Source organism: Cetorhinus maximus, chromosome 9, assembly GCF_964194155.1.
Source record: "Cetorhinus maximus chromosome 9, sCetMax3.hap1.1, whole genome shotgun sequence".
NCBI classification, from domain to species: Eukaryota; Metazoa; Chordata; class Chondrichthyes; order Lamniformes; family Cetorhinidae; genus Cetorhinus; species Cetorhinus maximus.
The window spans coordinates 88,769,633-88,796,462 of NC_135887.1; the positions used below are offsets into that span (position 1 = coordinate 88,769,633).

Sequence of the window (26,830 nt, forward strand, 5' to 3'; positions counted from 1 at the left end):
GCAAAAATCTTTATTCAATCTCGAGCAGAATCTTGCAGGCCCACCCCACCTTGAGTGGGAAGCTTGGCGGGTGGGGGAAATTAATTTAGCAGGAAGCCAAAAATCAGTTTCTCGACAGCGTGATGAACTTTTGCGATCAAGTTCTCAGAACTTTAAAGGCTGGTTGAGCTTCCCGACAAACAATGTCTGGAAACTCATTTGCATGCCTTGCGTGCTCACTAAAAGGCCAGCACACCAGAATTAAATGCTCCTCCAAATTAAGTTCTCCGCCAGTGAGAAATTTGTGCATTCACATTGACAACTGCATATAATTTATTTATCCATAGGATGTGGGTGTCATTGGCCAGGCCAACATTTATTGCCCTTGTTCAGGGGGCATTTAAGAGTCAACCACATTGCTGTGGGTCTGGAGTCACATGTAGGCCAGACCAGGTAAGGGCAACAGATATCCTTCTCTAAAGGACAATAGCGAACCAGGTGGGTTTTTACAATAATCGACAATGGTTTCATGGTCATCATTAGACTTTTACTTCTAGAATTTTATTGGATTCATATTCCACATCTGCCATGGTGGGATTCAAATCCAGGTCCCCAGAGCATTACCCTGGGACTCTGGATTACTAGTCCAGCAACAATACCACTATGCCATTGCCTCCCCGAGTGATGTACACTTGGCGAGGTAAAACTCTAAAATTAAAACTTCTTCCTGGGCTTTGGCCTGCTTCGGGACCACTGACAAATGTCAGCCTCTTGATTAGGATCAGGTCTCAGGGGTCCAAGCTACGTGAGGCTGGACAAGGGAAGCAGGATCAGTGGGGATGGGTAGAGACAAGGCTGGGCAAGGGAGGCAGAATCAGTGGGAAAGGGCCAGAGGCTGTCCAGGGAAGGAAGCCAGACTGTCTGGGGCTTGTTGGAAGGTTGTCCAGGGAAGGAAGTCAGACTGTCTGGAGATCCAGCATGTCACGCATGCCTTGATATCATTGTAGGGCAGTGGATGGGCTTTCTGGGTATTGTAGAAAGATAGATCTAAAGGGCGGGGTCAGTGATCTCACGATTTTGGTCCTAAGGGTTTCAATGACAGTATTGGGAGGTGGAAGGTAGAGTCACAGCCAGAGGCGGGAGTTGGATCTGGTAGGGTGGAAGTGCTGGGGCACTTGGTAGGTAGTGGATGAGTGGGTAGTGGATGGTCTCATGGGGGTGGGGGTGGGGGGGAAAGAGAGGTTGCTGTGGAAATTCGGGGTGTAGCTGGCATCGAGAACGGGAGGGTCAGGAGCACATTGACAGTTATGGGAACATATGGAGCAGGAATGTCCACAGAGATAATAATAGGGTCCAGGGTGAGGTTACAGGTGGGAGAGGAATGACAAAGTGATGATTTTGTAAGGGGGGGGGAGTGTGGGTAACAGCGGAAGGGTAGAAGGTGCTTGACGCACTGGCAAACCTCTCACACATTTGCTGAAGCTGTCAAGGTTGTTGCGCAGTTCGTAAAACCTCTCAAGCATTCAATATGGGAGGGCTCTCTTTTCAGGTGGGATGAGTTATTGCTTTGTTTTTTGCACTGAGTAAAAAGCCTTGAGGACCAGGCTCAGCAGAGTTCTCCTCTTGCAGTTCCAATGCCCAATGAACCAGTATTGCTCCATGATTAATGGATTGCAATCCAACAGGAACACATCAGTGTCTGAAGCTTTTTTTTTCAGGCACAGTAAGCTCCCAATACTCACCCTTTACTATTTTGTTAACAATCCTATGCTGGCTGTCAGGCTGCAGCTCCTTATTTGTAACACACATAATAGTTTACTCTCATGTACTTTGATTTAAGATAGATGAATTAAATTTCACTACTTAATGACAGCCATGGTGGTATAAGACCATAAGACGTTGGAGCAGAAGTAGGCCATTCAGCCCATCATGTCTGCTCTGCCATTCAATGAGATCATGACTGATCTGATAATCCTCAACTCCACTTTCCTGCCTTTTCCCCATAACCCTTGATTCCCTTGCTTATTAAAAATCTGTCCATCTCGGCCTTGAATATATTTAATAACCCAGCCTCTGCAGCCCTCTGTGGTAAAGAATTCCACAGATTAACAACTCTCTAAGAGAAGAAATTCCTCCTCATTTCTGTTTTAAATGGGTGCCCCCTTACTCTGAGATTATGCCCTCTGGTCCTCGACTCTCCCACAAGGGAAAACCTCTATCTACCCTGTCAAGCCCCCTAAGAATCTTATATGTTTCAAAAAGGTCACCTCTCATTCTTCTAAACTTCAATGAGTACAGGCTCAATCTACTCAATCTCTGCTCATAAGAAAATCCCTGGTGCTGTGACCCTTTGCATGCACCAAACTATGGTGATATACAGAGCCCTTGCATCAAATGCGCGCATTAAAACCTGCACAGCACTCCTTTTTCCCATGAGCTCGGGCACCTGTGAGCAGAAATGAGGAGTTTCCCATGCCCTCACAGAGTCTGTATGCATGGCACATTGAAAGCAACATGAAATCCTACCTGGGCAGGGACGTACTCATGTCACCCTCACACCTGCTCCCAATGGGGAGTAGAACTTGCAGAGAGCTCTTTCAGGTGGAACCAGAGATATGCACAATTGACTCTTTCATGGGATGTGGGTGTCACTGGAAAGGCCAGCATTTGTTGCCCATCCCCAATTGCCCTTGAACTGAGTAGTTTGCTCAGCCATTTCTGAGGGCAGTTAAAAGTCAACCACACGGCTGAAGGTCTGGAGTCACACGTAGGCCAAACCAGGTAAGGATGGCATATTTCCTCCCTTAAAGAACAATAGTGAACCAGATGTGTTTTTACAACAATCGATGATACTTCCATGGTCACCGTTACTGAGACTAGCTTTCAATTCCAGATTTTATTAAATTGAATTTAAATTTCACCAGCTGCCATGGTGGGATTTGAACTCATGCCCCCAGAGCATTAGCTTGGGTCTCTGGATTACTAGTCCAGTGACATTGGGCGGTAGCGAGCAGGTAAAACGACGGTCACAATGGCGGCTTTTCATGGCATATCATCCCAAACCTGCTGCATTAATTATGCATTCCTGGGATACACGCCGTTTCCATGGCAGGCGGGCTCCGATTCGCCTGCCAGGCCGTTACCTCACTACTTCGTCACGCCAGGCGCCACATTTAAATTACAGCTGCGCTAAGTGCTTCCAGCCCAGGACTGCAGCAAAGAAGACAAGGCCCCGAAAGGCAAGAAGACTGCAACCCTTGAGTGTCATTTGGATGCCTTGGAGGCTTGCTGTGTTGTCCTCTACCCCCACTCTGGCTGCAAGAGGGGCAGCAACATTACCACTCCAGCTTGGTAGGCAATGCAGTGGTGATCAGTGCCAATGCTGCACAGAAGAGGTTGGCCATCCAATGCAGAGAGAGGATGAATGATCTCATCATGCAGCCAGGGTATTGCAACCATCTCATCACTCTAAACCCTTACACTCCAGCCCTTCACACATTCACTGGCATCTCACTCACTGCCAGCTCAAGAGACATCACCACCCATTCTCACATGTCCATCTGGCCCCCTCCCCTCTGGAGACTGCCTCCTGAGCTCTCATCATCTTGAGGCCACTTGCACAGATCAACATGTGCCCCCCACACACCCTGGGATACCCTCCTTCCCTTGTACAACTCTCATCCTGCAGTCTCTTCCCTTGCCCGAGGCTACTTCTCCCCCTCCCCCAAGCAAGACCTTGCCCTGCAGCCATTGAAAAGCCACCCACATATGGATGATCTGGTAGGTAGAGACCTACCTGTGAGCCCCCCTAAAAGTTATGTGGTGCTGTCTATGCAGCCTGGCACTGATAACTGTGAGTGCTGACCGAAGCAAGGTAGGCAAACAAAGCTTGAAGTCCTGAGCAAAGTGCAGCCCAACAAGTTCACGCCTTATATATGCTGTTGTGCGGCGTGTTTTCCTGCTGACGTGGGCAGATGATCCAGCTGGGGTGATGAGTCCGGCGGGTTGGCCTTATTATGATATGCTGATGTATTACAATGAGGTTCCCGACGTCTGATGGCAGGAAATGCGGCCCGCCATCGACGGTCTGAGCCGACATCGCAAACTGGTTTCACGATGCCGTGAAACTGATTTTTGGTCTTCTCGCCATATTGTCCACTCACGCCACCAAACATGCCCGATGCCGGTGGGCACGGAAAATCCCGGCCATTATCACTACACCACCGTCTGCCCCTGTCAAGGCTGCACAGAGAGGAACAGCATGAGTAGACAATTTGGCTCCTCAAGATTGCTTCTCCATTTGACTTGGACTGGTCCCCGATCACCAATCGCCCTCAGTAGCCCCATATCCCTTGAAATCTTTATCACCCTGAAAAATATCAAAGTAATTTTGGAGTCCACTCAATGACAGTGCCTCAAATGCACTATGGGGTGTGGAGGTCCAACCATTCATGATCCTCCAATCGCAGAGAGTTCTACACATCTCAGTCCTAGATGGCTCTGGTATTACTGCGATACTGTATTCCATCATTCTGAACACCCCAGCAAAGGTAAATATGTTTCCTGCATGGACCCTGCAGAGTCCTGTAGGAGCTCTTGGTGCTTCACAGTCCTCTGCACAGGCCCATTCTACTTGCTCTCACCTCATAGGATAATACCCTGGCCCTTTAATGATGCCCGGAGCACTTTGGTCGCAATCCCTTTATGCGAGATCTATTGTTACCCTTCATAAGGAGACGAACAGGCCAAACGATTCTCCATGTGAGGTCTCACAAAGGCTGCAGGCAACTGCACACCTCTTTAACCCTATCACTCAATCCCTCTTGCAGTCAAGGCCAATTTACCCATTCCCTCCTTACTTGCAGCCTTCACCTGCATGTTAGTTCAATATGACAATTGAACAAGGACAGCCAGGAATGATTGGATGTACACACCCCATCATTCTCCTAAAATCCAGGGAAGCCTCTGGTTTTCTATTCTTCAGACAACAGTAGATATCTTCTCTCTTTTAACACTCAAACTGAATTTAGTGTTCCTTGCCACTCACATAGCTTGCTTAACTCCCCTTAAGGACTTTTTGCATCCACCTCGTGTCTCACATCAGAGCAACAGCAGAAGGAGATGCAATGACTTCACTACACACTCCGCACAGGCATTATTCTCAGAACTCCGAACCTGGTGGCTGCAGGAAATGGCTTGTATGAAGCGTGCCCAGGCCGCACACTTACAAATGATTGCCAGTGCATAAGCATTCTCATGTTGGAATATTTAGTATCATAATGTTGATAATGTGAGAGAAGTGACTCCATCGGAGGGCATTATCAGACTCTGACAGGCGACCAAGTTCCACACTCTTAAATGCTCCGTGACCATTGAAGCAGCTAGCAGCAAAATGAGAATCCAGGAGACTTCCATAGAGTGCAAGTGAACACATATTTACAAGTGCCAAAACTATATACAATGGCAGCACACCCGTGCAACGTATTTGCCTTCAAAACTTCTTTATCTTTCTTTTTCTACCGTTATGCCTAGGTGCAGCCCTGACAACTAGACTTTGGCGGACGTCCTCTGGTGGCCCGAAGCCTAGAGGGCCCCAGCTTGCTAAGGATCTCTTGCACAGGTGCACTGTCCTCAGCCTGACCTGCTGGAGGTGATGGGGTCACTGGCAGAGGGGCAGTGGAGTGGCAGGGAGTGTCCTGGGCTGAAGATTCCTGGGTGCCCGGCTGGCATTCCTCTTCCCTGTGGGTGCGCGATATCTCCTCCCCAACTCCTTGAGCAGAAGGGGTGCCTGGAGGGAGGTCGATATGCCCAGGGCCCATCTTGCCTATGCACTGCTGCACTGCATCCATGGCTAGAGTGATGGAGTGCAGGTCAGAGCGCATATTCAGCAGCCACTGTGTGTTCTGCTGGACCGGGGTCTCCAAGGTGGCCGCCACCCTTTCCATGGAGACAGCCAAGCACACGTATGCCAGAGTCACGACATCAGACACAATGCGGATGGACTCCTCCAGCCTTGGGTCCAGACTGCGCTTGGCCTCTGGCATCTCTGCCTGATGTTCCCCTGCCTGTCTCTGCATCTCCAATGGAATCATACCTTATGGATAATGTCCCAGACACCACCATCACCATCCCTGGGGATGTGCTGTCCCACCAGCAGGACAAACTCAGCAGAGGTGGTGGCACAGTGGTATACAGTCGGGAGGGAGTTGCCATGGGAGTCCTCAATATCGATTATGGATCCCATAAGGTCAAACATGGGCAAGGAAACCTCCTGCTGATTACCACGTACCACCCTCCCTCAGCTGGTGGATCAGTGCTCCTCCATGCTGAACACCATTTGGAGGAAGCACTGAGGGTGACAAGGGTGCACAATGTACCCTGGGTGGGGGATTTCAATGTCCATTATCAAGAGTGGCTTGGTAGCGCCACCACAGACCGAACTGGCCAAGTCCTAAAGGACATAGCTGCTAGACTGGGTCTGCGGCAGGTGGTGAAGGAACCAGCAAGAGGGAAAAAACATTCTTGACCTCATCCTCACTAACCTGCCTGCTGTAGATGCATCTGTCCGTGGCAGTATCAGTGGAAGTGACCACAGTCCTTCTGGAGATGGAGTCCCATCTTCACACTGAGGATGCCCCCCATCGTGTTGTCTGGCATTGTCACTGTGCTAAATAGGATAGATTTCAAACTAGCAACTCAAAATTGGGCATTCATGAGGCGCCTTCAGCCATCAGCAGCAGCAGAATTGTACTCAAGCACAATCTGTAACCTCATGGCCCGGCATATCCCCCACTCTACCTTTACCACCAAGCCCTGGTTCAATGAAGAGTGCAGGAGGGCATGCCGGGGCAGCACCAGGCATAACTAACAATGAGGTGTCAACCTGGTGAAGCTACAACACAAGACTACTTGCGTGCCAAACAGCATAAGCAACAAGCAATGGACAGAGCTAAGTGATTCCACAACCCATGGATCAGATCTATACTCCGCAGTCCTGCCACATCCAGTTGTGAATGGTGGTGGCAATTAAACAACTCAGTGGAGGAGGAGGCTCCACAAATATTCCCATTTTCAATGATGGGGAGCCCTGCACATCAGTGCAAAAGATAAGGCTGAAGGCATTCACAACAATCTTCAGCTAGAAGTGCCGAGTGGATGATCCATCTCAGCCTCTTCTGGAGGTCCGCAGCATCACAGATGTCAGTCTTCAGCCAATTCGATTCACTCCATGTGATATCAAGAAATGGCTGAAGGCACTCCAAAGGCAATGGGTCCTGACAATATTCTGGCAATAGTACTAAAGACTTGTGCTCCAGAACTTGCTGAGCCCCAAGCCCAGCTGCTCCAGTACAGCTACAACACTGGCATCTACCCGGCAATGTGGAAAATTGCCCAGGTATGTCCTGTACACAAAAAACAGGACAAATCCAACCCAGCCAACTACCACCCCATCAGTCTACTCTTGATCATCAGTAAACTGATACAAGGGGTCATCAACAGTGCTATCAAGCAGCACTTGCTTAGCAATAACCTGCTCACTGACACTCAGTTTGGGTTCTACTTGGGTGAATCAGCTCTTGGCCTCACTACAGTCTTGGTTCAAACATGTACAAAACAGCTGAACTCCAGAGGTGAGGTGAGTGACTACCCTTGACATCAAGGCAGCATTTGACCGAGTGTGGCACCAAGAAGCCCTAGCAAAACTGGAGTCAGTGGGAATCAGGGGGAAAACTCTTCGCTGACTGGAGTCATATCTAGCACAAAAGAAAATGGCTGTGGTTGTTGGAGGTCAGTGATCTCTGCTCCAGGACATCACTACAGGAGTTCCTCAGGGTAGTGTCCTTGGCCCAATCATCTTCAGATCAACAGTGAGCTTCCTTCCATCATAAGTTCAGAAGCTGGGGGGGATGTTCGCTGATGACTGCACAACGTTCAACACCATTCACAACTCATCAGACAATGAAGCAGTCCATGTCCAAATGCAGCAAGGCCTGGACAATATCCAGGCTTGGGTTGACAAGTAGCAAGCAACATTTGCACCACACAAGTGTCAGGCAATGGCCATGTCCAACAAGAGCGAATCTAAACATCACCCCTTGATATTCAATGGCATTACCATTGCAGAATCTCCCACTAACAACATCCTGGGGGTTACCATTGACCAGAACCTGAACTGGAGTAACCATATAAATACTGTGGCTACAAGAGCAAGTCAGTGGCTAGGAATCCTGCAACGGGTAACTCACCTCCTGACTCCCCAAGGCCTGTCCACCATCTACAAGGTACAAATCAGGAGTGTAATGGAATATTCTCCTTTTGCCTGGATGAGTGCAGCTCAAACAGCACTCAAGAAGCTTGACACCATCCAGGACAAAGCAGCCCGCTTGACTGGCACCCCTTCCACAAACGTTCACTCCCTCCACCACCGACACACAGTAGCAGCAGTTTGTACCATCTACAAGATGCACTGCAGGAACTCACTAAGCCTCCTTAGACAGCACCTTCCAAACCCACGACCACTACCATCTGGAAGGACAAGGGCAGCAGACACATGGGAACACCACCACCTGTAAGTTCCCCTCCAAGCCACTCACCATCCTGACTTGGAAATATATCGCTGTTCCTTCACTGTCGCTGGGTCAAAATCCTAGAACTCTCTCCCAAGCAGCACTGTCGGTGTACCTACACCACAGGAACTACAGTGGTTGAAGAAGGTAACTCACCACCACCTTCTCAAGAGCAATTAGGGGTAGCAGAAAAATGCTGGCCTAGCCAACGACACCCACATCCCATGACAGAATAAAAGAAATGTCTTTTATGGCTGAGTCCAGAGGCTCATCATCCGCATGGGCCTGAGCACAGGCCTGGTCTCCAGCAGTCCTCCAAGTGTCAGAGACCTCAACTATCACTTCCTCCTGCAGTTGTGGACCCATGTCAGTGGTGTGCTCACCAGACTGTGACACTGAACCTCCTCCAGAACATGCACCCACTGAGGTAAATGTCTCTGCGCTAGTGGAAGGCACAGGTGAACGCAGTGACAGTGTATCGTCTGAGGTTTCCAATTCATCATCCTCAGGGGTGGGTTTGGAGCTGGAGCTGGAGCTCTGGGGTGGCTGAGTTCTTTTCCTCCCCCTTTTCTTGCTGATACTTGGAGTGAAGAAGAGAAAGATTCAGTGGATGCCTAAGTAGACTCCCTTATTAAAACAATGTCTCATGCTGTCAGTGCATCTAACAACTGTAGACTGGAGGCATCCTCACTGTCTTCCTGGGGGAGTCTTGTCCCACCTTCAACACACGCACAGTCCCGGTCCAGCCGGCTAGTTCAGTGGTCTCCTCCTCGAAGGTGATGACCACTCTGATATCTGGCATGTCACCGCCGGTCTGGGCCCGCTCCCTCCTGTTGTGCACGTTCTGCAGACAGACAGAAGGATCAAGTGTCATCCCAATGGGTGCATGAATTTAGGAGCATGCATGCCTATGCCAGCTCCTGAGCCCGCCCCAGTAAGCGGTTAATAAGCAGGATGTCCTGCAACTGATAGAACACAGAGCATGAAGTGACCAGCACACATTCAGTGCACATGTCCTGCCCCCTGCTGAGTTCTGCAACCCAAATTCCTGTCTGACATCCCTCTGCACTCACACACTTTCACTGCCTGATGCCCTTATGAATGTCATTTTTCAGTGAATATAAGTGCCACTTACCCTGCTGGATCACCCTTTTTCTGCACTGCTGGGTGGTTCTTTTGTGGGCCCCACGAGCGCTAACCTCTGCTTTGACCTCTGCCCAGGCCACCTTGGTCAGACTGGAGGGCTCCTGCTGCCATATCTGGGAAACAGGGTCTCCCACCTTTCCAGGCCTGGACGAGAACCTGAAGGGAGCCATCGCTGAACTGTGGGGCCACACGTTGTCTTCTCTGTGATATTCTGATGGATTCGGAATCCGGGGCCTCTGGCTGGCTTGCACTAAGTGAATGGCTGTCTGGATGCCCTTTAAATATGGTGCCAGGCTCTTAGATCCCATGAGGTAAGGGCAGGGACAGTAACCTCCTGCCCTCCCCCACCACAAGATACGCCGTGCTCTTCACGCATACGTACGTAATGAGCTGAACAGCCCGAGATTGCACATGGCCAACTGTCCCGCCCTTCAGCAGAATTCACTCTCATTTCTGTTCCTCCCACGCAATTTATATTCCAGAACGAAAGCTGCCTTGTGTTTGTGCATTGCAGAAAGAATATATCTAAGGATTTCATTTGTCGATATCAAGAAGCTCCAACCTCAAAGTAAAACAAATCATACTAATTCTCAGTGCTTTGTCTATGATATAGAGAGAAATATTAATAGCACCCTAAAATATCAGCTGCTCCAATGCCCTTTCAATGCCAGTGCAATGTGCTGAGAAGCATGAATGTTAGGGGTTGTCAGAAGGGGAAATTCAAGTCAGTTCCATGATTTCCCACACAACCAGTATTTGATCTTGGCCAACAGATGAAAAGAAAAAGATTTGCATTTATATGACACTTTTCATGACCACAGGGCATCTCAACGTGCTTTACAGCCAATGAACTACTCTTCAAAGTGTAGTCATGTGATAATGTAGGAACAGCAGCACCCAAATTGCACACAGCAAGCTCCCACAACAATTGATAATGGCCAGGAAATTTGTTTTTTTGAGATATTTATTGAGGCATAACTATTGAGTGGGTAACCAGGGAAAATATCCCTGCTCTTCTTTGAAATAGTGCCATGGAATTTTTGGCATCTACCTGAGCAGGCAGATGGAGCCTCATTTTAATGTTTCATCTGAAAGACGTCACCCCTGACAATGCAATGCTCCCTCAGTGCTGCACAGGAGTGTCAGCCTTGATTTTGGTGCTCAAATCCTGGATTGGGACTTGAATCCAGAACCTTGTCACTCAGAGGTAAGCATGTTGTCAACTGAGCCACCACTGGAAAATGCAGATGGGTGTAGGAGGGAAACTTCTTCAAAGAGTGAGAAGCAACAATTACAACACTGGTCACCTGAGGCTGCACCTGTGCCACACTCGCTGAAACACGCATATCCTCAATGTTTCTTCTCATTATATAATTGGCCTCACTGTTCTCAGTGCCCAATACATCAAAGGGAAAAAAGATGTGCATTGCTGCTCAAGGACACATATTTACAGCACCCTCACCCCAGTAAAGAATGAGCATAAGAATGATAACATGAGGCCCAATTCAAATGACAGTCTAAGCGAAGTGAAGGCAGCAGTGAGGTAAATGTGGTATGTCAATTAGGTAAGGGGCTGTAGCATCGCCATATGTAATACCTTATAAAACTGCACTGGAACCATGCAAGCTAAAATGATTCCCGAACAAAACGTCAGCTTAAATCATTGAGACATCTGAAAGCTACAGCTCCATGAGTTATTTTTTAGCATCTATTCCAGAAAGGGTTCTTGGGGAGACATTGTTCCATGGTCGTATGATTGAGTTACATTCTCTTCACCTGTCATTTCCCAATACTGACAGTAAGATGAACCCCCTTCAACACAAAATGAGATCAATTCCCCCAACTCACAATGTGCCCCAAGCTTGTTCAGTTTTGAACATACCCATAGAAATGCCCCCGGACAAATTCCTGGATGTGACTTTTACTGCGTGCATGTAGGTTCTGGAATTCATGCATAGCAGAGAACTTCTTTATGTTGAGTCCATTGGGAGTGACCACATCTGAATAACAGAAAAAAAAGACGTCAAGTGCATATGCATAGAAAATTAAGACCAATAGAAATCTCTAATAGCGATAGAGAACACTGTTGTGTTGAATACAACTGACTGATTTGCTGTGTGTTTTCAGCATTTGCAGTATTTATGCTTCCATGTGACTAGTCCAATGCTACCATGGTGGTCCAACAGGACTAAAATACTGCAGATGGTGGAAATCCAAAATAAAAACAGAAAAGGCTGCAAATACTCTGCAGGTCTAGCAGTATCTGTGGAGGGAGAATCAGAATTAACTTTTCTGATCAATGATCTCACAAATGTCATCGAACTGAAACATTAACTTTGCTTCCAGCATTTTCTGTTTTTATGATAATGAATATTAACATGGTTTTAAGTCAAAGAAAATTCTCCTTTGTGCCCAATCCAGCTGTAGATCAGGAAGGTGCCATTTGCAACCAATGGTTTGTACTGGATTAGTTGATCTCAGCTATACTGGCAGTAAGGCGCTATAATTGGACTCATTGGCTAATGACTGGGTAGAGAAAAATTAAGTAGTGAAAACTACTGAAAATTGCTAGAGGGTATATGATATGTGTGTGTGCTGACTTCAGTTGAGGACAAGATCAGCTCCGCTGTGATTTCCCACTTATGCTCAATAACTTGTAGGCACTCACTGTCCAGGCACAGAAGTGGGTAACGCTGCTCCCCAGACAAGATTTCTGAAGGGCTGTGTAACCCCATAAGTCAGTATGTTTAGGAGAGATGGGGAAAAAATCTATTAAGCATAACAGTGACTCAGGTGAACTCACCTGGTTTGCGTTTCAGCAGATGTTCAGCCTCCATGGCTGTTATCTCTGATACTGTGGTGAACACATGAGCACAATGGACAGCAGCTCGTTCCATGCAGTATCGATGGTAAATCTGCCTTGCACCGGCTTCTTTGTCAACATCAAACTGTTTCAAGAGAGAAAACAAGCTATTAAGTAAGTGTATAGTTTTAGATAAAAAAGAAAATCATGAACCATGAAAATCTGAAATACAAACAGAAAATAATGGACTGAATTTTTTTCACTCAGAGGCTTATGAGCCTCTTCCTGAAAAGGTGGTGGAAGCAGAATCTTTGAATATTTTTAACGCAGAGGCGCACTGAATGCATGAAGCATATGATGAAGGTCAGGAGGAGGCCAGCTAGGTCCATTGATCCAATCAAACTGAAACAATCAAACCCTTCCTATCCTGCCCAACCAAGTCTTGCAATCTTCATGAAGTGAGCATACCCAGCATACAAAATCCCTCTTCAATCTCTTTGAACCTCTTACTATCTTCTACAGCCAATGATGTATAAAAGGGATAAAGACAGTCCAAGCAATGGTGAAAAGGAACTAGAGATTGAAATGTTTAACCAGATTAATAATTTAACAAAATGTTATTGGGGGTGATTTTGTTCCTTTTGAAGTAAAGCAGTTCCAAGTTGGATTAAAAAAATCAAAATACTGCAGATGTTGGAAATCTGAAATAAAAACAAAAAATGCTGGAAATACTCAGCAGGTCTGGCAGTCTCCGATGAGGAGAGAGAAACAGCGTTAACCTTTCAGGTCAATGACCTTTCATTAATCTATTAATTTGGATCACCTGATCTAGACCCACCTTAATCCCAAACTAGCACTGAATTTTCCAGTCTGATCTTATTTGCATAATTATTCACAAGACCGAGAGAGTGGGTTAACTCCAGGGACAGCACAACTGGTAGGAGAGGAACGCTGTGCATAAATTAAATTTCAATTAACTGTTTTATACACTTCAGTCATTTAATATCCATTGTCAAAGGGAAATTGTGTTTAACCAACTTATTGGAGTACTTTGAGGAAGTGGCATGTGCTGTGGATAAAGAGGAACCAGAAGGAATTTGATGAAGTGCCAAATCACAGGTTATTGCAGAAAATAAAAGCTCATGGTATAAGGGGTAACATATTGGCACGGATAGAAGATTGGCTAGCTAACAGGAAGCAGAGCGTAGCCATAAATGGGACTTTTTCAGGTTGGCAAGATGTAAAAAGTGGCATGGCACAGGGATCAGTGCTGGGACCTCAACTGTTTACAATTTATATAAATGACTTGGATGAAGGGATTGAAGGAATGATTGCCAAATTTGCTGATCACACAAAGCTAGGTAGGAAAGTAATTTGTGAAGAGGATGTAAGTTGCCTACAAACAGATATAGATAGGTTAAGTGAGTATGCAAAGATCTGGCAGATGGAGTTCAATGTGGGAAAATGTGAAATTGTCCATTTTGGCAAGAAGAATAAAAGAGAAGTATATTATTTAAATGGTGAGAGATTGCAGAGCTCTGAGGTGCAGATGTCCTGGTGCATGAATCACAAAAGGCTAGGATGCAAGTATAGCAAGTAAATAGGAAAGCTAATAGAATGTTGTCATTTATTGCGAGGGGAACTGAATACAAAAATAGGGAGGTTATGCTTTAGTTGTACAGAGCATTGGTGAGACCACATTTGGAGTACTGTGTACAGTATTGGTCACCTTATTTAAGGAAGGATGTAAATGTGTTGGAAGCAGTTCAGAGAACATTTACCAGACTAATACCTGGAATGGGTGGGCTGTCTTGTCTTATGAGGAAAGGCTGGACTGGCTAGACTTGTATCCGCCGGAGTTTAGAAGAGTAAGAGGTGACTTGATTGAAACATGTAAGATCCTGAGGGGTCTTGACAGGGTGGATGTGGAGAGGATGTTTCCTCTTGTGGGAGAATCTAGAACTAGGTGTCATTGTTTAAAAATAAGGGGTCACCCATTTAAAACAGAGATGAGGTGAACATTTTTTACTCAGAGTCGTGAGTCTTTGGGACTCTCTTCCTGAAAAGGTGGTAGAAGCAGAGTCTTTGAATATTTTTAAGGCAGAGGTGAATAGATTCTTGGTAAGCAAGGGGGTGATAGGCTATTGGCGGTAGGTGTGATGCAGATTTCAGGTTACTATCAGATCAGCCATGATCTTATTAAATGGCGGAGCAGGCTTGAGGGGCTGAATGGCCTACTCCTGCTCCTTGTTAGTATGTTCAATGCTTATCCTGAATCCTCACAGGCTACCAACAACCTTTGCCAAGACTGCAGGGACAGTGGATTAATTGATTGAGGAACCAAGTCAAAGGGATTTACATACAGAAATCATTGAACCTGGCAGGACAAGTTGATAAAGCTGTTAAAGAATGCAAACAGGAACATTGGCTTTATTAGTTGAGGCACAGAGTACAAAAACAAGGAAGTTATCCTAAACTTTTATAAATCACTGCTCAGGCCTCAACTGGAATAGTGTGTACAATTTTGGGTATCACACTTCAGGATGGTTATCAAGGCATTAGAGAGGGTATAGAGGATATAGAGAAGAGTTGCTAGAACAGATCCATGGATGAGGGACTTCAGTCACATGGAGTGACTGGAGAAACTGGGACTGTTCTCCTCGGAACACAAAAGGTTAAGGGAATATTTAATTCAGTAAATAAGGAGAAACTGTTTCCAGTGACAAAACAGTAACTGGAGGACACAGATTTAAGGTAATTGGCAAAAGAACCAGAGGGAAGACGGAGAGATTTTGTTTTTGTGCAGAGTGTTATGATTTGGAATGCAGAACCTGAAAAGGTAGTGGAAACAGATTTAATAGTAACTTTTCGCAGAAAATTGGATAAATACATAAGAGGAGAAATTTACAGGCCAAGGTGGAAGAGCAGGGAAGTGGGACTAATTAAACAGTTCTTTCAAAGAACCGTGTTACGAAATCCAAACTTACCTTATTGTTGAGTGGGGGCCGGGAATGCCAAGTCCCAACAGGTCTCGGAAGATTCCACTACATGTGCAGCCCGGCATTTGTTGTTTTTCGGACCAAGGACGGGCCCAGTGTGTCTGTGTAAAAAGAAAATGGCACAAAAAAACCCCAATCATGTGACCGGGAAGTGGAGTGCCATAATCGGAGAAGAGTCCCAAAGAGGGGGACTGTGAGCGGTCCCAAAGGGATAGCAGACAAGGCACTGGGAGAGGGGACATGGGGAGGTCCCAGAAACAGACAAAAAGAACCAGGGAAGCAGCCACCAAGTGGAGGAAACACCAGGGAGCAGAGCAAGGGAAGGGGTTCCAAGTAGAAAAAGGACTGCAGTTGGCAGACTTTAAGTAGTGAGGAAGCGGGAGAAGCCCTGGAGGTCAAAGAAAGCAGCAGAAGGTTGATGACTCTGGGCTGTGGGAATTAGGGGCAAAGATAACCTTTTGGAGCAGTGGTGTTCTGCTCAGCATAGCTGAAGAGCTGAAGATGTGCTTGTGAGTTGGTGCTGGACTTGGGAATCCAAGGGAGCAGAGTTTCATGAGACAAAGTTGAAACCTTGTGAGGTTAGCCATCATTGAGGAAGCCCGAGTTGGAGTGACTTTTGAAGAGTGTCTTCCAGAGCTGGATCTTCGAGGGTAAAGACATTTTACATTGCAAATGCAATGTTGGCATTTATTTCGAGAGGACTAGAATATAAAAGCAGGGATGTGATGCTGAGGCTTTATAAGGCTCTGGTCAGACCACATTTAGAATATCGTGAGCAATTTTGGGCCCCGTATCTCAGAAAGGATGTGCTGGCCCCGGAAAGGGTCCAGAGGAGGTTCACGAGAACGATCCCAGGAATGAAAGGCTTAACATATGCGGAATGTTTGAGGACTTTAGGTCTATACTCGATGGAGTTTAGAAGGATGAGAGGGGATCTGATTGAAATTTACAGAATACTGAAAGGCCTGGATAGAGTGAACGTGGGGGAGATGTTTCCATTAGTAGGAGAGACTAGGACCCGAGGGCACAGCCTCAGAGTAAAGGGAAGACCTTTTAGAACAGAGATGAGGAGAAACTTCTTTAGCCAGAGTGTGGTGAATCTATGAGATTCATTGCCACAGTAGGCTGTGGAGGCCAGGTCATTGAGTGTATTTAAGACCGAGATAGATAGGTTCTTGATTGGCAAGGGGATCAAAGGTTAGAGGGAGAAGGCGGGAGAATAGGGTTGAGAAACTTATCAGTCATGATTGAATGGCGGAGCAGACTCGATGGGCCAACTGGCCTAATTTCTGCTCCTGCGTCTTATGGTCTAAGACAAGAATCCCTCATGAAAGATTTGAAGTTTCAACGAGATTGGTTGACTCACAGTGTTTACTGACATCTGGGTGAGTTGTTGAGAAATCCATGGAATCTGTCTTGATCGCATTTTCCATTTATTATTGTGTGGTGTGTTCAACCACAGTTTTCATGTTAATTCACATGTGCCTCATATTAACCCTGAATATTAGAGTATAAGATAGATATTGTAAACTGTTTTATCTTTCTGACCTTGTAAAGTTTATTTTTGTTTGTTCAAAACCCGTGGAATCTTGTTGCTTTATTCTCTTAGCAAGTGTCTTGAATGTCAAACTTTGGCTACTTTAAACAAAATGTTGCTAGTCCCTAACCGGACCTTACCAAAAGTAAGATAACTAAGGTAAAGGCACTAAGGACCAAAAGGCCTCCATCTATCCTATGACTCTATGTAAAGGGCCCATCGATGCATAATTAGTAGAAAAGATTTGATGGCTATTGAAGTTGAGATGGTACTGCCTGAAATGCTTGCGAAGGTTTTACCCTGTGCCACAGCACTGGGGCATACCATAATTCGACACTGTAACATGCAGCATGCACTGCACGGATCTGCAATGAAGTTTCAGGCCATAGCCAACTGTTACTATTCCTGCACATGTGCAATCTCTATGCCACATTACAGTCACTGTTAACCTTGAAGCAGTTAACAGAGCTCACCACCTTGCTCTCTGCTGCCATTGACCCTGGAAAGCAGATTTCCACAGCCATTACCAAGTGAGTTGCCTGGGTCTACAGAAGTGGTTGGTGGTATCTTGGCATCAGGTGTGACCAAACAGGTAATACTGGGTCCTGATCATCATGACGTGTCTTCTTTTATTTAGCAACATATCTAATATGGTGTATTGTGATTGGAATGTTTCTGTAGAATGCTTTAACATAAGGGTTCGACAGTGAGTCATTCATTCACATTGCAATGCGACTGGGGTCAGTCAGTGCAGCAATCATTGGAAGGAGCAGCTTTCACCATTAATATCTGCCAATAGGAGGTTTTCTCTAAACTGACCTGACTGCATCTTTCTGATCCCCTTTCCTCTGCTGATGTGACCTTGAAGGTCTCCTATTACTATTAGACAGAGTTTTAGGAAAAGCTGCAAAGTGCCAGCTAAAGAGGGGTTGGGGTGTGGAGGAGATGCAAAAAAGGCTTACTGCACTTGCCTTTAACTTGTCCAGGCCTGTTAATGAACACCTTTTGTATGTCCTGTGTGATTTTCAGTATAGAGCAGGGCTTATAATGGATACTGGAACGGTGCCACCCATTTTGTACTACTGCCAAGACCAATTTCTACCCCAGTGTTTTGCCACATGGAAATTTATTCCCTTTTCTACACGCACTAAAATCTTAAGTAGCATTGATACAGTTCATGCTCTACTTCTAAAAGTAGAAATTACTTTTACAGCACCTTGGAGTAAGGGGAGTGAGAGATTTTGTGCTCTGTGACTCATTGCCGAACTCTTTGGCTCCCTTGCAGCATTGTAATTACACTGGTGACCAGAAGGTGTCCTCCTGTTTCACCACGACACCATTATCAGGGGTTTTCATGTTCAGTGAGTAAAACTAATCTTGGTGAATTAGATGCTGTTCCAACTGAAGACAATTGCTGATGGACCTTTTCTGTACTTCGAGTATTTTTCATGTTTTTGTGCCACGTTTTCAGTATTTGCAATTATTTTCTTCCTTTTTATTATTATGCTCTGTTAACAAAGTATCCTTTTCTCATCCTATGATAATTTATGCAGAGCTCACTTATATTGGATGCATTTACAGCCAGGTCCCAGAGGTGGACAACATATTGTGCCTCCTTGGAGCATTCAGTTCTTAGTCAGTAAAAGTAATTGTAAACTTTATTTTGCGTCATTAATAATCCGCACAATTTGAGACTCTTATCAGCATAGGCATTGTACATACCATAGAAAAGACGCTGATGTTGCAATGATACACTTACATGTTTCAGGGTATTGTAAAAATCAACATTCCCAGCACAGAGGTAGCGTCCCAACAACGTTGCATGAGTTGTAAAAATTGTTGCAACAGGTAGTTTCCGAATGCGACTCATAACAAGGCCAATTCCCGACAGCCATTCATGGAAATGAGCAAGGAGAAAGTTCTCACCCTCACACTGGGCTGCAAACTAGAAAATAAAGCTTGTTTTAACCATAAAGACCAACAGTTATTTCAACATTCAAATCCCAGATTGATTATCCTGAACAGCTAAATCCATAACAAATAACCATAATAACAGGGGAATGAAGGGAGTAAAACTTTTGATCAAAGTGAAAACACTAAAGTTATCTTGGGCATAATTTGAAGAACGACTAAATAATTCTGAAAGAAGGAAAATTTTCATCAGCAGCTTTGTTAGCTTCTACGTTTACAATATTTTAATCAAATAGACTCCTTCAATATGGTTTTTTTCTAAAAATGCTCAAAATAATTTAAGTTATTTTCCCTGAATTTATGATCACCTTTATTTATTCTGTGCTTGCTGATTTTCAGTATATATTTATCCTGCATTTTACTTCAAAAGATAATCTACTTGTCCTCCTACTGAAATATTGAACATCTTGTCTTAATCTATTTGCTTCAGTTGTGACCTCAAATCATTGAAGATATCCATATTAAAGTTACATACTTATCAACTCTGATCCTGAATCACATGAAATTTCATACGAACATAAGAAATAGGATCAGGAGCAGACCATACAACCTGTTGAGCCTGCTCCACCATTCAATATGATCATGGCTAGTCTTGGGATTCAACTCCATTTTCCCACATGCTGCCTATATCCCTTAATTCCCAAACAAAAACAGAATTACCTGGAAAAACTCAGCAGGTCTGGCAGCATCGGTGGAGAAGAAATCATTTAACGTTTCGAGCCTTCACGGCCCTTCGACAGAACTGAAGCATAGTTAGGAGAAAGGAGAAATATAAGCTGGTTTAAGGTGGTGGGGGGGCAGGGGGGGAAGAGAGAAGTTGAGGGTGTGGTGATTGTGGAGATAAGCAAGCCGTGATAGGAGCAGATAATCAAAAGATGTCACAGACAAAAGGATCAAAGAGGTGTTGAAGGTGGTGATATTTGTCTAAGAAAAGTGCTAATTAAGAATGGATGGCAGGACACTCAAAGTACAGCTCTAGTGGGGGTGGGGTGGAAAAGACTAACAAGGTTTTAGTTTTAGATTTAAAAATAATGGAAATAGGTGGGGAAAGAAGAATCTATATAAATTATTGAAAAAAAAAGGGGGGGGTGGGAGAGAAACGGGGTGGGGATGGGGGGAAGGGGAGTTTAAGATCTAAAGTTGTTGAATTCAATATTCAGCCCAGAAGGCTGTAAAGTGCCTAGTCGGAAGATGAGGTGCTGTTCCTCCAGTTTGCGTTGGGCTTCACTGGAACAATGCAGCAAGCCAAGGACAGACATATGGGCAAGAGAACAGGGTGGAGTGTTAAAATGGCAAGCGACAGGGAGGTTTGGGTCTTTCTTGCGGACAGACCGCAGGTGTTCTGCAAAACGGTCGCCCAGTTTGCGTTTGGTCTCTCCAATGTAGAGGAGACCGCATCCTTAATTCCCTGACAGGCAAAAAAGTCTGTCATCCATCTCATCCTAGGGTTCAAACTAGTGAACCTTCGATGTACGTCCTCCAATGCAAGAATATCCTTCCTTAAACATGGAGACCAAAATTGCAGAGAGTGCTCCAAGTAAGGTCTCACCAAAGCCCAGTACAATTGTAGCAAGATTTTCTTTATTCTGGTATTCCAATACCCTTGCAATAAAGGCCAACATGTCATTTGCTTTCCTGATTGCATGCTGTACCTCCGTGTTCCCAGTTTATAATTGTTTTTTAAATTTGTTGATGGCATGGGCAAAGCCACTATTCAACATCCATGGTTGCTCTGAGAAGGTGTGGTGAGGCTTTCCTCCTGAATCTGTGATTCTTTTAGCAATGGTACTCCCAAAATGATGTTAGATAGGTAACTCCAGGATATTAATTTGATACAGGTACTTGATCAAATCTGTATGCTTGTGACTTGGAGAGAAACATTTAGGTGATGGTGTTGCCACAACCTTGCTGCTCTTGTCCTTCTTGGTGGTAGAGGTCACAGATTAAGGGAGGTGCTGTTGAAATAATCTTATTGAATTACCACAATCACCCTGTAATACTGATTGCAGCCATAGTGATGGAGAGGATGAAGATTGGGTTTGGTGGCAGGGGCACTGATCAAACAAACCACTCTGTAAACGAGTTGCTGATTGTTATTGCAGTTGTACCTAGCCAGGCGACTGGTTAGTACGAGTCACACACCTGACATGAGCGTTATCGATGGGTTTGAAGGGTTGAGGGGGGAGACGATGGCATAGTGGTAATGTCACCGTGCTAGTAATCTAGAGGCCCATGGCTAATGCTCTGGAGTCATGGGTTTAAGTCCCACTATGGCAGCTGGTGGAATTTAAAGGATTCGATTAATAAATCTGGAATATAAAATAAAGCCAGTCTCAGTAATGGTGACCATTGACAACTATCATCAATTGTTGCAAAAACCCATCTGGTTCACTGGTGTCCTTTAGGGAAGGAAATCTGCCATCATTGGTCTGGCCTACATGTGACTGCAGACCCACAACAATGTGGTTGACTCTTAACTGTCTTCTGAAATGGTCTAGCAAGCCACTCACTTCAAGGGCAATTCGGGACGGGCAATAAATGCTGGTCTTCCCAACGACGCCCACAGCCTATGAATGAATAAAAAAAGGGAGCCACTTCTTCCAGAGTACTCAGCCTGTTCTCTGTACTTGTAGTTATTGTATTGATGTGGCTAATATAGCCAATGCCACCCCCAGACCTTGATGACAGAGGACATGGCAGTAGCAGTGCTAGTGAAGTGCAGGAAAATGTTGGTTTAATTTGAAATGGTTATTACCTGACACTGATGTGATGTGAATGTGATCTGTCACAGGCTACTTTTCAGTCCAAGCCAGGATGTAAAAGCAAAATACTGCTGAAAATCTGAAATTAAAACAGAAAATGCTGGAAATATTCAGCAGGTCAGCATTTGTGAAGAGAAAAACAGTTAACGTTTCAGGTATGAAAGTTCACAGATCTGCGATGTCAACTCTGTTTTTCTCTCCACAAATGCTGCCTGACCTGCTAAGTATTTCCAGCATTTTCTGTTCCTATTCCATGCCTGGATATAGGCTGTCATGGGCTCTTTCATTACTAGAGGTGTTTTGAAATGAATTAAACACTGAGGAATCCTCAGCAAACAGATCATTTTTGACCTCATGATGGAAAAGCATCCATTGACTAAACAGCTGAATAGCCAAGAACTCTTCTTTCAGAAAGCATTCCAGTGATGTCCTGAGGCTGTGATGATTAGCCTCTGACAATCACAATCCTTTTTTGTGTCAGGTATGACTGGAGGATTTTCCATTGACCTTTGCTTTGCTTGGGTTCCTGACCATATTCAACTCAAATGCTGCCTTGATTAATGACCATGTTAATATTCCTAAACCTAGGATTTGGGTCACAGTGAAGGTGAATCTATGGGGCAGATGGGTTTTCTGCACTGGCCCAGATAGATCCTTAGAAACCCTCCAGAGGAATTTCTGGATTCTTATTCCTACTATGCTGTATGGTCTCTGGTTACTGAGAAAACAAGGCATCAGCTTGTTTTCAGAATAATATCATTGGTTCTCTTTCTATTCCTTTAATGATAGTTGTTTACCAATTTAAGATTGGTAATTTTCATGATTGGCAATTTATTTTTTTGCTTAAATATATTCATATTTGTTAAATATAGAATTTATAAAGAAGGAAACAGAAATAGTGCAAAGGGAAGCAAAAAATAAACATGAGCTAGTCTAAAGCAGTTAGTCCAAAGAGCTGATGTGAACGATAACAGATGGCTGAGAGGGGGTACAAATTAAGCAATTTGAAACCAAGCACAGTTAAAAGATTCACCAAAGGACAGAGATAGTGGCACAGAATTATGCACAAGAAGCCTCAGGAACTAGGCCCAAGTTAAACAAATAGCTCAACAAGGCAACTGATAGTTAAAACTGATAGCATATTCCCAACGTACATCAGGAATTAAGGAATAGAAGCCGATGGCTACCATACCTCTATTATAAGGAAGATAATCTAAGATTATGTGGCACAACCTATGTTGGCAAATTTGATGAGATGATTGCAATTATTAATGGAATATGTATCACTCCAATTTGCACCCCCACCATCAGGCAGAGCATGCTTTCTATGATATCCGTGAGTTGTACTAGCAAGCCAAAACTATTAAACTTAATCAGTGGATTGCAATCCTTAGCAGGGACAGCCGCTTCCTTACCTGTGCTGCCAATCAGGCCAAATTTTAGAGTACCCAATGATTATGAACAGCAATAGCAAACCTCGCAGGAAACCAGGTGCTCTGCAAAGGCATTCTACATAGCACTTCTACATTTATGACTCCTTACTGATCAACCACATGAAAAGGGGAAACCCAAGTAGCTTTTAAGGGGCTCTGAGCACTGATATGAAGCTACTAATCTATATAATGTTGTTGGAATTTTTTTTTTAAATAGAGGTTTAGTCTGTGGGTGTGTGTGTCTTAACTGGATTAAAGCCAGCTAGTCTGGATGCTTTGATGAATAGTAGTTTTGAGAATTAAACATTTGTTTTGTTGAATAGAGCATTCAAGAGCAGGAGTGAAATCTTGCACATAGCTAGGCGGCACCAAGCAATATGTTTATATTACTAATAAAATTGGTACTTTCAAAGGAGTTCAAAGGGCCTGGTGATACAATGAGAATTAAATTCCAAGAGGAGTGCTGGGTATAACAGAAAGGAGTTTGTGTGTGCAAAGCAGAGGCATGTAAGATCAAAGCCTGTAAGCCAACAACTGTCTGCTCAGGAACCAAATTGAAAGGAACCTCATTTTGAATTTAAGGTAAAAATGCTTTGCCTGGTGTCTATTTAAAGTCTATAGGTTGTTGTTGCCTTACTGGAGATTAATTTGGGAATTTGTTAAAAAGTTATGATAGTAATTTGTAGACGTTTATTACAGAGTGCTTTACAGGTGCTACATGCTTTATCAGGACTCTCGTCAGGAAGCCCCATCTCCCGGATTTCCCATGCTTAGGGCTCATTGGTTGGAGCCTCCCAGAACATCACGTGATCCTGACAGGTAGCAGGAGAGGCTATACCTTCAGTTACTACAGCATGATTGCTAAATTTGCTGATGACACAAAGATAGGTAGGAAAATAACTTGTGAGGAGGATGTAAGGAGGAGTAAAGTGACATAGATAGGTTAGATGAGTGGACAAAACCTGGCAAATGGAGTGTAATGTGGCAAAATGTGAAATTGCCCATTTTGACAGGAAGAATATAAAAGAGGTGGATTCTCCAAATGGTGAGAGATTGCAGGGCTCAGAGATTCAGATGGATCTGGGTATCCTAGTGCAATAATCACAGAAGGTTTGTATGCAGGTACAACAAGTAATTAGAAAAGCTAATAGAATGTTATTGCTTGTGAGGGAAATTGAATACAAAAGTAAGGAGGTTATGCTTTAGTTGTACAGGGCACTGGTGATACCACATCTAGAGTACTGTGTACAGCATTGGTCTCCTTATTTAAGGAAATATGTAAATGCATTGGAAGCAGTTCAGAGAAGGTTTACTAGGCTAGTACCAGGAAGGGGTGGGCTGTTTTATGAGTAACGGTTGGACAGGTTAGGCTTGTATCTACTGGAGTTTAGAAGAGAAAGAAGTGACTTTATCAAAACCTTTAAGACCCTGAGGGGTCTTGACAGGGTGGATGTGGAGAGGATGTTTCCTTTTGTGGGAGAATCTAGAGCTAGGCGTCACGGTTTAAAAATAAGGGTCACTCATTTAAGACAGAGATGAGAAGAAATATTTTCTCTGAGGGTTGAGAGTGTTTGGAACACTCTTCCTCAAAAGGCAGTGAAAGCAGGGCCTTTGAATATTTTTAAGGCAGAGCTAGATAGTTTCTTCATTAACAAGGGGGTGAAAGTTTATCAGGGGTAGGCGAGAGGTTACAATCACATCAGCCATGATCTTATTGAATGAGGAGCAGGCTTGAAGGGCTGAGTGGCCTATTCCTGCTCCTAGTTTGTATGTATGTACCTATGGCACACCTACAACTCTTGAATACATATATCAGAACTTGGGTCCACGGCTGAATTGTAGTATTCAAAGTACCCTTTTCTAGTATAAAAATAAAAATGTACTATTACGGTCAAGCAAACCTTGGATGCAACAGGCAGCCCTAACAATGTAAAGAATCACAAGTCAGTGTGAAGATTTGAAAGATGTACCTAACATATCTTTGCAAGAAAAATTGATTCTCTGCTGATGAAATCCACTCACAAATAATTGTTCAAGTGTTAGGCTGTAAAGAAAAATCTCAATATTTAAGTGAAACTGTGATAATTAATAACTTTTGTAATTCTGAACTCTGGAATGGGGATATTATCTATTAAGTTTTAAGCTTTTCAGTGATTACCTCAGGAGGCTGATGTATATAGTTGAAATTGACCTTCAATAACAATCACCTAGCATATGGCAATGGTCCAAAATTCATTTCACAACACTTCAGATGTGTTCTTTGAATAACTATTTATGTAGCTTTTGAATAAATAGCTGAGATTTCCACAATAGTTCCCTACACTCTAAGTGTGTAAACAAGTCAATGAGTTAATTGAGGTAAATTACTAATTACCAATCGCTTAGTTTTTGGCAGCAGCAGCGAGGGGAGCAGGTGGTTCAAGATGCCATCTCATCTCCAAAGGATGATCATCCTGAACTGCTCCCGTTCCCTAATTAAAAGGAACAAGCAGGTCTATAGCGCTGAGTCCAACAACCTGAAGTCCAGAAACTCTTTCCGTTACAATGGGCTTATTCACCGCAAAACTGTAGGTGTAGAGCCAGCAGCTGACAGAAAAGGTTGTCCTCAAAAAGCGGGCAGGTCAACGCAAACCAGCAACATCCTATGAAAAGATCACCATCAACAAGAATGACCGCTCTACCTTAAACAGTTTGCCACACATCTAAGAACAACTACCAAAAGGATCTTCGCATGGCTGCACTTCGCCACGCCAGTGCTATTTTGAAGAGTCAGGAACCAGTTGTGGTCAAGCAGAAGCACACTCGGGCTACCAAGAGTGCATGAACTTGTAAAAGATTTGACATGATTCATAATAAAGGAAAATTTTAAGTAGAAAAAAAAATCAGTTTGAATTTTCAAGAGCATTTTCTGTTTGGAGTTCCATGAAACCTGTACATTATAGCGGAATAGCCAAGGAAGGTTTATTAACTTCATGACCTGACTTGATAAAGGGACAGATAAGCTACTTATTGGGCCCAATAATAACTGAAAGGCTATTCTGAGCAGGGGACTGGCAATAGCTGAAGAAGCTTCAGCCTGTCAAAACGTCCGATTTCAACATGGACATTATCTTATTTTTGGGTTTGTGTCTCCAATGCATACCAGTTACCTGCATGACACAATTTCACTGAGAGTAGTTAAAGAGTCAATTCCAAGATGGATTTTGGAGGAGTCGGGTGGTCCTGTAAAGAGTTAACAAACTTTCAAGCTCAAGATGTTCAAAGGCTATGCACCATTTAATGATGCCATGCTTGATGTGCCCTTGGGTGGAGTAAGGAGATAATCTTCCCCAGCACCAAAAAGAAGAAAACGACTGCTGTCACCACAAAGGTGTATTTTGAGGTCACTCAGGTGAGCAGCAGGAGTAGTGTGTCCTGTACCCAGTTCAAGAAGCACTTTAGTGACCTAACTAGGTCAAGGAAGGTGATTAGAGTTGCAGATTCGTGGAGCTTCTGTAGTGTACACCACCCCAACTCTTACCTTGTCAAGCCTACATCATATCACTCCTCATACCCACTTGAACAGCACGCTTGTTCACTTTCTCACCTCCCCATTTCTCTATCCGCCACTGCTACTTTGTTTTTTATTCAGGA

At 44.3% G+C, this 26,830-nt stretch overlaps 1 protein-coding gene and 1 pseudogene across 1 annotated transcript in view; one reads left to right on the forward strand and one right to left on the reverse strand.

Moving 5' to 3' along the window:
• The window catches only part of LOC144684817 (glycogen [starch] synthase, muscle-like), a 126,799-nt gene that overhangs the window by 75,273 nt on the left and 24,696 nt on the right, over nucleotides 1–26,830 (reverse strand). The window contains exons 4-6 of the mRNA XM_078549085.1: nucleotides 18,791–18,976; nucleotides 12,496–12,640; nucleotides 11,575–11,692 (exon numbers count right to left, since the gene is read on the reverse strand). Of these exons, the coding sequence (XP_078405211.1) occupies nucleotides 11,575–11,692; nucleotides 12,496–12,640; nucleotides 18,791–18,976 (449 nt within the window). The remainder of the gene's footprint in view (nucleotides 1–11,574; nucleotides 11,693–12,495; nucleotides 12,641–18,790; nucleotides 18,977–26,830) is intronic.
• LOC144684226 (large ribosomal subunit protein eL28 pseudogene) lies at nucleotides 25,621–26,079 on the forward strand (annotated as a pseudogene).